The sequence below is a fragment of the Arvicola amphibius genome, chromosome 8 (genome assembly GCF_903992535.2).
Source record: "Arvicola amphibius chromosome 8, mArvAmp1.2, whole genome shotgun sequence".
Lineage (NCBI taxonomy): Eukaryota > Metazoa > Chordata > Mammalia > Rodentia > Cricetidae > Arvicola > Arvicola amphibius.
The window spans coordinates 13083671-13095835 of NC_052054.1; the positions used below are offsets into that span (position 1 = coordinate 13083671).

The 12165-nt window shown below is 40.9% G+C and overlaps 1 protein-coding gene across 1 annotated transcript in view; it reads left to right on the forward strand.

Moving 5' to 3' along the window:
* The first annotated feature begins 524 nt into the window (after positions 1 to 524).
* Ipcef1 (interaction protein for cytohesin exchange factors 1) overlaps positions 525 to 12165 on the forward strand; it is an 80798-nt gene continuing 69157 nt past the window's right edge. The window contains exons 1-2 of the mRNA XM_038339173.1: positions 525 to 650; positions 1535 to 1704. Of these exons, the coding sequence (XP_038195101.1) occupies positions 1546 to 1704 (159 nt within the window). The 5' untranslated portion in view covers positions 525 to 650; positions 1535 to 1545. The remainder of the gene's footprint in view (positions 651 to 1534; positions 1705 to 12165) is intronic.

Consider the following 12165-nt stretch of genomic DNA (forward strand, 5'->3'; position numbering starts at 1 on the left):
GATAAAGATAGAATGAGATATGTAAATTTGGCTGTAAATAAGAAATTCCCAATCGGGAGGCTTAGAATCCCTGAGGTCACACAAGAAGAGAGAAGGAATTTCTTTTCCCAGGCTATTTAATTTTCGTGGTGTAGCTAGAACCCTCCATGAAATTAGTCTGATGTGAGCATTTAACAGCTTGAGATAGAAACAATTATTTAGAAATCAAGAGAGAAAAGAAATATTGTTTCTTCTTTCACAAAAATGTGTAGGTAAAGTATTTCATGATTTTCTAAAACTTCATCAAGCACGGTGCCGTGCCCTCACTAACGCAAGTAGTAGCGAGAGTTGCTTGTGGGAGGAAACAGGAAGCTTGACAGATAAATGCCCTGTTACCTTTTTCCAGGTTCACTCAATGCACATCGATTCTAATTAGCACATTCTGTGCCTCAGCTCGTAACTCCCCTTGAGCTCTGCTTGGAGAGTTTCTTTCTTTTCTTTCTTTCTTCTTTTTCTTTTTTTTAGAATCCACCCCGCTCATAAACACTGCCACCCCCTCCCTCCTTCTCTCTTTACAAATGTTACAACACAATCAGAAATTGCCTCTTTTCTTTCCTTCCTGCATTTCCAGCAGGTTCCCTTGCGTCAGAAGCCGAGGAAGAAAACTCAAGGTAATTAGATCCCTTTTGTTCCTTTATCCCTTTTCCCTGCCTGTGAGTGTGAATTTCTTATTTTTTCTTCCTTTCTACTGGATGCCTTCTTGGGGGTGGGGGGAGGATCAGAGTCTTGTCTGTCTGAATTTAATATCAGGAGATGGACGGCAGATTAAAATTTTGGCTGCTTTGGGATTGATTTTAAGAAAGAATGACATGCTGTTCATTTGGACCAGTCCCTCGTGCTTTGTCCTCAGAGCTTAGAGAAGCTGGCAGAGCCAGGAAGTCCCTGGTGTCCTAGGTGGGCTTTAACCCTTCCGTGTCTGTTGCATAACTGCCGCTGTTACTATGGGAAGGACCCGTGTGTCTGTCACAATGTGCTGGCTAGACCAGAGAGTCTACCGTTTTCAACTTACTCTTTTTGACTAAGGTTTTCCGACCCATGCTTGCATATCAGTCTCACTGTTTCTTTGCCTGGGTATTCTAGGCACCAAATGAATGTTTAAAAATAGAACAGATACATGGGAGTTTTCTTCTTTCTTTCTTTCTTTCTTTCTTTCTTTCTTTCTTTCTTTCTTATGGGGCTACTTCCTTCCTTACTGCAGTACGGACATTAATTCCTTCATTTCCTCTTTCTTTCTTTATTTCTTTCTTTATTTTTTCTTTCTTTAGTTATGTCCTCTCTCTCTCTCTCTCTCTCTCTCTCTCTCTCTCTTTCTCTTTCCCTTCCTTCCTTCCTTCCTTCCTTCCTTCCTTCCTTCCTTCCTTCCTTCCTTCCTTCTTTTACACTTACTTTGCATGAATGTAAATACCCAACCAATGCCGTGCAAACAACTAACCATTGCCTTTTGTTTTGTCCCCTGAGTTCGGAGCACACTTACCCGATCGTATCACTGTTGCAGGTTTTTTCACCATGAGTCGGAGGAGGATATCGTGTAAAGATCTGGGCCACGCTGACTGCCAGGGTTGGCTGTACAAGAAAAAGGAAAAGGGAACTTTTCTAAGCAACAAATGGAAAAAGTTCTGGGTGGTGCTGAAGGGGTCGTCGCTGTACTGGTACAGCAACCAAATGGTGAGTGGTCCCTCCTCCTGCCCCGGCCTTTTTTACCAGAGTGGCCTCCAGAGCACAGAGCAGGCGATCCTCCTGGGGAAGTTGATCCCCATCTCTGGGAGTTGGAGCAGAGCAAACCAGCAGATTTGATTGAGGGCTCATTTCTGCTCCAGGAACTATGTAGGTTAGCAAGCTGTGCTGCTCGGAGAAGCAGCCATCTGGCTTTACTATTCTGATTGGAGAGGAAGAAAAGGGGCCCCAATTATATCCTTGCTTAAGGAAGAAGCTGTTTGGGTTCTTCCGATGTCGTTTATTCTGTGAGATCCTAGTTGTTCCAGGATCTGTCTGGATTGCAATCGCTGTGGGAACTTTGCCTAGCTAAGGTCCTATTAAAAGTTGCCCTCTACTGAGGGCACAAATCCATCAGTTCAGAGACATGCTATCCATCCCTTCTCCCACTGTCTCCTCTCCTCCAGAACTTTGCCAGGTGGGTTGGTTTGGGATTGCTAACCCCTATAGCAGCCTTGTGTAGGGACTGGTGACATTGTTCCATGATGACATTAAATAAACACCCTGAGGACAACACTCACTGAAGTAGTTGGTGATTTTGTCCTTTGATGGCCACACTCTACTGTGGTCAGCTCCACGTTTTGACTGTGGGGAAAAAGAGCTGGAAATTAAATTATTGTATTGTCTTTTGTGGCTGGAGATACTTTGAGAGGGACATTGGTGTTGTTGAAAATAATTTGTAGAGATTTGCAGATAGATATTCTGCTGCTGACTCTGGGGAAATGATCTGGGGAGAACTGGGGTCCCTTTGTGCTGGAAAAAGGACCAATAGAGTCGATTTGTTTAATCATTTAAAGGAATAGCACTAAATTAAGCCAACCTGGGACTGGGTGGTTTCCCAAACAAACACAGCTTCCTTAAGGAGAGTTAATGCTCATTTAAGTACTTCATATTTTCTGTTTATTTTTAATTATTGAATTACATTTATTTATTCATTGTGTGTGTGTGTGTGTGTGTGTGTGTGTGTGTGCGCCTGTGTGTTTGGGTATATATGTGTCACCACTCATGTGTGGAAGTCAGAGTACAACTTACAAGAGGAATTGCTTCTTTCATTCCATCATGTGGGTTCCTGGGTTCTAACTCAAGTGGTCAGCCATGGCAACAAGCCCCTGACCAGCTGAGCCACCTCACCAGCTTCCATTTCCTATTATTTTAGGCTGTGGCATTTTGGCAATTATCACTGGTAATTGTCACCTGTATCTTTCTTAAGTTGAGCTGGTCTGAGTTACCCTATAAACAGTCCTGAGGAATTTCTTGATCCTGTTGGATAGACTGGGTATTGCTGGAACATGATACATCTATGGGATGCAGGAGGGCTCACAATTAAGCAGTCACTCATCTCCTCATTCGGCCAGAAGGTGCTGTCCCTGTCTTGGAATAATGGGAAAGAAGTTTCTGGAGTCACACAATTGCCATTTGGCTCATTTGGCCTCTCCAGCTTCTCTTTTGCTTAGGAGAATGGATTCGGTTACTTTTAGGCATCAGACCTTCCTATTTTTAGGCATCAGGAATCTCCCTCCTCTGCATGGAGCAGCCATGTTGGCTTGGCCTAGAGAGAGGAAAGGGTGGAGTCTTAAATGCCTGTAGGTTCCCCATCCCTGAGTGCTTTCATCAGAGACAGACTCGAGGATTTTAGAAGCAGTAAATTAGTAACATCAGTCTGAGAATAAGCTTGGTTGGGCAGGGAAGTAGAGGGTTACTTTTGTTCACAAAAGAAGAGTTTCCCACAGACGACTTCTCATGTCCCTTTGCTTTCTCTTTCCCACCCTCATTCCTGACACCCTAATTGTATGTTTGTTGTGGGTAGACCTCAAGGAAGATTTATTTAGCAGTCATATTCCTGCTATCTGTAAAGTAACAGTCAAACACGCCCTCACAGAGAAATATGCACTTACTGTCTCTACTTCAAGAATTTAGATTTAAGAGCTAAGGCGCCTAAGGCTTGACTAATTTCTTCTCCTTTCTCTATTCCTTTTTCTTCCTGATTTGTGTATAGCAGGATGGCCTACCCCATGGGACATCAGTTGTATGCCAAGGAATGTTCTAGGTACTCTGCACACAGGTTCTTACCTATTCTTCAAAACAACCTCTAGCTGGGTGTGTTGGCACAGGCTTATAGTCTTAGCCACTCAGGAGGCTGAGGCCGAAAGATCGCACTTTCAAAGCCTTTCTGGGCTAAAGAGTGAGTCTGAAGACAGTCTTGTCAACTCAGCGAATCACTGTCTCAAAATGAAAAAGAAATATAAAAGGTTGGAGGGCATTGCTTGGTGGTAGAGTGCTTGCCTAGCATGTATGAGGTCCAGGATTCAATCTCTGGAGGGAGCTAGAGACAGAGACAGACAGAGACAGACAGAGACAATAGACAGAGATGGAGGGCCTCAGACCTCTGAAGCATGTTTTTTTTTTTTTTTTTTGGTTTTTCGAGACAGGGTTTCCCTGTAGTTTCTAGAGCCTGTCCTGGAACTAGCTCTTGTAGACCAGGCTGGCCTCGAACTCAGAGATCCGCCTGCCTCTGCCTCCCGAGTGCTGGGATTAAAGGCGTGCGCCACCGCCGCCCGGCTGAAGCGTGTTTTAAAACTTGGAAAGATTTAGACTCAGAGTAAACTTCGCAGTCATACATGAATGACAAAAAGTGCTTCGCTCCCAGGCCGCTTTGATTCCTAAGTCCGTACTGATTGATATGCCATCCTGAAACTTCCTGGGGAGCAGATAAATGATACCATTATATTACATTGTTTCCAGAAGGAGACAGAGAGAACATCTCCAGAGGGGCGATTCTTCTGAGAATGTACAAGCTATCCCCTTAGACCCCTTTGCTCATTCCTGTTGCTGTCAGTATTGTCCGAGGACTTTGCCATCTTCTCCTCTTTGCCTGTCTGTTGTTGGTACCTGGCAACCGGTGAATGACTCACCTCGTTTCTGCTCACGTTGCTTCTCCCAGCACCACTACCCAGACTTCCTTAGGAAGTCATTTTTCAGGTAGCATTTCCTTGGTATGGAAGGTTCCAGCACAAGTAGCTTCATGCCACTTCTTACAGAACCATACATAAGCCATGAAATTAGTGAGTGAAAAATCTGGACTTAGACACTACCCTCTCACTTTCCTGTGCCCTGAGGATAATACTCAAACCCACCCCCTGGCTCAGGGCATCATCTTCACTGGTACCCTCTCTTTCTTCTCACTACTCCCCATCTTAACCCAACCTAAGCCTTGGCGATGGAGCTTTGATTCCTATTGATGTGTTCCAGCTCTCTGTGCACCCACCTTTGTCTAGATACATTCCCTGCTCAGAAAAGGCTGTTCCTAGAGCCTTTTCTCCTGCCCATTGCAGCAAGCCTCCCCCTCTTCGTAAGGTCACATTTGAATTTGATAGCACATTTTCTGTGTGGACTTACCATATCCTCCGAGCTAAACTTACCTACTCAGTCATCTTCCTTTTATATTATTTTATAATAGTTTGATTGTCACACACATCCTTCTTTTTGAATGCATGTCAGACTCCTGTCTTTCATAATTATTTCATCATTATGTCTACATAGAAAGATCATAGGTTTTTATTTTTAGTATTTTAGTGTCTGGTGTTTAATAAGTGCTCGATTAATATTTGTTGATTCCTCAAGTAAATGAGAAGGATGAATCATTGATGCTTGCTTTGCCTAGGGGATTCTGAGAATTGAAATCTTATTCAAGTATTTCTCTTGACAGGAAATAATTTCCCAGGAATGGGATTTCTACTTCTATGCTAAAAAATGCAATTAAATTTGGGGTTTACTAGAAAGGATCCCTATACTGTAATATATCCCACACAGCTGTTCCCAATTTTGCTTAGCACCTTTTTTGATGCTTTTGGGAGTAGAAGATAGGGGTTGGGTCAGCATCTGAGTCAGAGGTCAAATGTGAATGAAGGCTAGATAGTATGAGTGAGTGGAACCAGCATGGTACTGTAGAGATGATGTCTAATTTTCATATAACCACCCAACATTGATTTTACTACTCCCATTTTTTTTTCAAGTGAGTTTACTGAAAGCTAAGAGCTGAAGGAACAGGCTCAGAGCCTCTGAAGAGGTAAATGGCAGAGCTGGGATTAACCCCGAGATAGTCCAACACCAGAGCCGGGCTCTTTTCTGTAGACGGTGTGACTCCTCCTTTGATAGGTGGCCTGGGTCCAGTAAATAGGGAACTCAGACACACTGTTCACAAATGGGTAGGACTAGCAGTCAGGAGGGGACTAAAGCAGGGTCTCAGGTTGGTAGGGAGACGGACCTGTGATGATATGAACATAGCAGCAACGGACTGTGAAGGGGGTGTGTTGCTGAAGCCTGGTTAAGAGATGGTCAGAGAATGCAAGGGTTCCGATGTGGCCCCTGGCAGTGAGAACTGGAACACATCACACTGATGAAGAGGAGCAGCGCAGAGAGAATACGGGACATAGCGGTTGAGGCTAAGGTGAGACTGACCTCCAAGCCTTAGTGCCTGGGTAAATACCATGGAAACTGAGAAAGAATTTGTGGGTAAAATGTAGCGTTTTGTATCAACTCTTTGTCAGCTACGTGTTTGGTTTATTTTTGTGTTATCCATTATTTGTCTAAAACCTACTAGAGACCCGAGGGGGTTTGCTGTGTAAATAAACCGATATTGATGACATTAATGTTGCTGCAGCAACAGTTCAGGAGAGCTGCGGGGCTGCTGGGTAAACCATCTGACCTTGTTTCATGGCAATTTCAGGTCAGCTCATGCCTCCTGCAGGGCAGTGTCTGACTTAACATGCACCTTGCAGAGTTCTTGGTCCTTTGAGGCTCCTCCTTATCTCTGCAAACGTGACTGTGTTTCCTTCCATCGTCAACACAGTTGCATGACAATGCCTCGTGGTAACTGTGTCACTTGTGAACAAAATGTGACTCTCAGAGCAGCTTAAATGTGGACGGTGCTTTTCTTGGGAGCAGTTTGATGAGCAGCTTTCCTATTTAACCTTTAATCACTTGGTAGAACAGAATTGACCCTTCTAGAAAATCTTACTTGAAAGCCAGAATTTCTCTATTTATAAGAGAACTGTCTTGAGTGTTTCGGCAAAAATGGGGAGCCTTTCTTTCAGCTAAAGAGAGATGAAGAGGGGTTAGCTTCTCACCGGAAAGAAGGCGACTTCCTGGCCTTGAGTCCTGCACCTTTCATGAGCAATCTGATCTAAGCCTGAACTGTGAGAAAATAGCTTAGGGAATTTGTCATAGCTTGGTAATTTTTTTTTCATTGACACACTCTTTACTTATGTGGCTTGGTTTTTAAAAAAATATTTTTATTTGTTATTGTGTGCATGTGTATATGTATGTGTGTGTGTTTATGTGTGTGTGTATTGTGTGTGTGTGTTTATGTGTGTGTGTATGTGTGTGTGTGTAGTCTGGGTGCATGACACGGGACATGTGAAAGATGACAGCTGTGTGGAATTGGTTCTCTGCTTTTTTATAGGCTCCAGAGTTTGAATTCAAGTTGTCAGGATTTTGTGGCAAGCACCTTTACTGGATGAACCATCTTCTTTGTCCTTTTCTGTAATTTAAACTGTCTCTTTAGACTCTGGTAAAAGATACAGAGTAGATATCACTATTTTGGGGGGAAATCATTTAGTTTTTACTTTATGTTACTTATCAATGAGTCATAAATTTTTCTCACATCTTCACTGACAATATTTCATTTCAAGGAGAATTATATGTGTCTCATTTAGCAGAAGGCTGTATTTACTGTCTTAGCTGAAATCCCATTTCTGAATGTATCTCAAAGAGAACTCCAGTGTATGGGAGTGTTTCTAAAGGAAAGTAAGCAAGTGACATGAACCTGGTGGATTTTAGGCCAGCCTAGAATTTGTGTTTGAGTAGAGAAGAAGTAATGTCGATTGTCCGTGAAGGCGACATAGGACATGTTAGTGACCAGGTGACCTTACAATAATATATTTATAAATATTAATGTATATTAATGTATGCATCAGATTTATCAGCAGGGAGATCATTGAAGTAACTCTATGTGAATCCATTTTTTTTTCTGTTAATAAACAGACCAATAACAGTATCTGTACTTTGAGCTAATTGAGAGCTTTGAATGCAGATAAAAAGCACTGCACAGACACAAAAGGAGCACATACAGAGAATGACACTTTCATGCATTCCTTAGCAGACATACACTTGCTTGGGGATTGCGGATTTAGCATGCAGGACTCTGCTAAGGAGTTTTGGGCACCAGAAATAGTTCCTCATGGTGACTGCATCCTGTCCTGAAAAGACGCCTACTGACTCCCATGAAGGTTAATTCTAAGCCACTTGACTTGTGGGTAGAGTGGAAAACTCAGGTGTTCTTGCACAGGGTAACCTGTGGTTGGAGCGGGGAATGGATGTGGGCATAAGTGTGTTTCTTAGATGGCAGAAGTGACCTGTGGAAGCTGAACTTGTGCTCTGATGTGAGGATTCTTTACAAATCTTGCCTTGAAGATTTGTCAGGAGTCCCTTTAAGGAACAGGGCCAGCTGATTCCACAGACAGCCTTGCGGATAAGCTCATCAGTCATTGGGCTCTGTGTTTAATCTTCTGCACTGCATATTTCAGAAGGAAGCTATGCAAGGAAAAAAAAAGAACCTTAGATTGGATATATTTAAGGGATCAGAATTTCAGGAACACTATTTGAAGCAGTGTCTTCAGACAGGATGCAAGGAAGTAGGATGCTGGGGAAGAAGATGGCCCTGAGCTCAAAGTCAGGGGACAGGTCACACCATGATGCTGCACACAACCTCTCTGGGGGCTCAGCTCCTTCCTCTGCTACAGAGAAGCACAGGCAAGACCTGATCCCTGGTAAAGAGATAGGGAGATAGATAGTGTCCATCATCAGCCCATGGTCCTCTCTTGAGTTTCCCCACTCTGAGTCATTCTCTACTAAAGAATAATGAAGACTATAGAGTTATAAAAACAAATAAAGTCTTTAAAGAGACAGTAAAAGTAATATAAAAGAACACAGTCAGTCACATATTAAAAGAGTAAAGAAAAGCCATGTAAAGATGAAATATCACAGAGAGTCTGGATTATGTATATTATTGTGGTTTTTTTTAAAAATTTTTTGACTGTAAATGAGCTAAATACAGAGAGACATTTCATCGTATGGGCTGCTAAGGTAAACCAATACACACACACACACACACACACACACACACACACATATATTAAAGGTATATTGACTTCAAAATTTGAGTCTAAGGATATGTTGCTTTGATAAAGAGGTTCTTCTTTTGTTTTTACAAAAGATAAAAACCTGTGGATTCCTTCTAGGCTAATGTTTACAGGACCAAGACCCCCCAATAGGTCTCTGCAAACCCCCAAATAATTTGCCCAACAAAATGCAGAAAGCAGTTTGAAAAAAACTACACACAAATTTCCAAATGTTGCTTTAAAATGTTTGTTTCCATTCAAAGGGAGATATGCCATAGAGATTTGCATTGGTATGGATCTTGGTTTATTGATACAAATTTAAGGTAAATTTTGATATATGTATATTTCTGCTCTTGTTTAAGGTATTGTGTTTGTGCAGCTCATTTAAAAATGTAATGTATAATAAAAATACAGGTTAATAGAAAGTCAAATATAATAGTCAAGCTTATAGTCATGTTAGTTAGGTTTTCTACATATTTGGAGATATATTTCAATTAGATAGATTGTCTTCAACACTTTCAAAGACCTACAAAATATGGCATTTAAAATGTTTTAAGAACTTAGGACTTTTCGTGACAATGAGACACATCTACTCCTGGCAAAACCAATCTACTTGAAGAGGATGATGGACATTGAAGAGTCTCCTTCTGGAGTTTGTTAGCCATTTGGGCAAGAAACTGCTCTTGCCTAGACTGCTTAATGGGATTCTGTATGAACTGGACATGCAGGACTTACAGAAAAATGACTGCTAAACTTGCCTAAAGGTGAGATGGTTCTTCTCGGGGTTCCTGATTCATGAAAGAGTCTGGCAGACATTCTGCGGGACACAGAAAAAGTAACTGACAAACTGCCAATATAGGCAAAGCTGTCTTTAAAATTTCCTGCTTCGTGAAAAAGTCTGCTGAATACTATGGGCCTGTAGGCTAAAGATGGGTGTTCCAATGTAACAAAAATCTTTAGGTAACTGTCCAGGAAGCAAGACGTCTCTGTCAATTCTAGAGGTTTCAAAGTTGCTTACAATGCACTTCCTGTTTACTTAGGTTATATTATATCCTTCTGGAGTCTTTAATGGAGTTAAAAAATAGTTATAGCTTTCCTTAGTTATAATAAAAGATGAAGTAGGTATAAATATTATACCTGTAATTCTTGCTTTTTATCTATTTTGTTATATGTAATTTTACTATGTTAAAGTTAAATCTTCCTTTTCATTTAGACAGAGAGGGGAAATGGTGTGGGAAATCCTTCTGTATATGTGTTGCTTCTATTGGTTAATTAATAAAGCTTTCTCAGCCAGTGGCTTAGCAGACTATAGCAAGGCAGGAATTCCAAGCAGATAGAGGAAGAAAAAAGGCAGAGTCAGGGAGAAGCCATGTAGCCACCACATGAGACAGATGCACCGGAACCTTGCCGGTAAATCACGAGCCTTGTGGTGATACATAAATTAATAGAAATGGGTTAATTTAAGATATAAGAGCTAGCCAATAAAAAAAAAACTAGGGCTAATAGGTCAAGCAGTGGTTTAATTAATACAGTTTCTGTATGGTTATTTCAGGTCTGGCTGGCTGGGAATGAATGAACAGCCTCCACCTACATAAAATAGTGGGTATAAATCTTTAAAGTTATTGTTTTAAAGTATTAACTATACATGTATTTATATACATACAAACACAGACATAAAAGTTTCTTGAGTATTTTAAAGGGTGCATTTCTGTGGCATTAAATATATCCCCATTATTGTACAGCTGTCCCCACTTTTCACCTCCTGATCTCTTTTCATCTTACCAAATTAAAACTCGCCCCCACTACCCCACTCTGTGAATCCCTTCTCTGATTGTCCCTTGCGGCTACCAAACATTTTCTCTGTGTGTGAATTTGACTACTGCATATCTACCTAGTAAGTATAGTTATATTTATTCTTCTGTGGTTGGCTTGTTTCACAATGCACGACATCTTCAAGTTCAATTTCCATTCTTCTTAGGGACATCCTAGTGTATCCACATGTTGCATTTGGTTATCCAGTTATGTCCACTGATGAACACGCATGTTACTCTTACCTTTTGTCCACTGTCAAATGTTCCTAGTATAAGGACCTGCAAAGATTTCTTTGATGGTCTGCTTTGAATTCTGGGTATAGATGCAGAAGTGCAATTACAGGGTAACCATAATTTTAGTTGTTTCAGGAACGGTTTCCTATAGCAACTGCTCTCTTCCCTTCCTCTTGATGGTGCACAGGGCTTACAGCTTTTCTAGAACTCTCTCAGGATTTGCTTTCTGGTTTATTTTTGGTACTCACCCTCTTAATGAGTGTGAGGCGATAAGCATCTCATTCTGGTTAGGTTCCATTTCCGTAATGCCCAGTGACTATGAGCGCCCTTCCCTTGCACTTATTGGCCATTTGTGTATTGTCTTTAAAATGTTTATTCTATTTTCATTTAAAGCAGAGGTATTGTTCCTGCTGCTTGGCCTCCAATAGTATCTTAATGATATCTTAATGATGTTCATTCATGGAGCTCAGGGTAACAGTCTAGAGAGACTGGAAAGCTCCTTAAAGATTTAATATACATTGGGTTATGGCAGATTATGTGCTGTCTCCTAACTGTGCTATCTCAAGGATTTCCATTTATTATTATTACTTAATTTTTATTTCTCCTAAATCTCTAGCATTGACATATGTCATTTAAATCTCATATGTTGTTCCTTTTCTTCTTCTGCTATTCTTTCAAATGTGAACATGAATTCATTTAAATTTTATCTTTAGGTAATATTTGGATTAATTATTTGAGAATTGCATATATGCAAACAATATATATTGAACACATTTGTTCTCACTCCTCCTCCTAAATTTTTCATATATCATGCTCTCTTTTCCTAACTTTGTCTTAAATATATACATTTATAATTTATAAATATATAATTAATTAAATAAATTATAAATACATATATTATTAAATACATACACCAGTCCCATCAAGTCCAATTTATGTTAGCCACAGACTCATGGGTTTGTGGCTCACTCATCAGAGGCCACATCCTTAAAGAAAGCAGATTCTTCCTCCCCTAGAAGCCAGCAATTGTCAATAACTCCTCAGCTAGAAGCGAGATCTTCTGACTTTCTCCCTTGTCCAAGCTGCAGTAGTGACTGGATGTCTCTTCTGTGGGCAACTATGTCACTCTTCTTGCTTTAACTATGGACGGCACATCCAGTTTATTAGCTATCATGATCTATTATTCATTC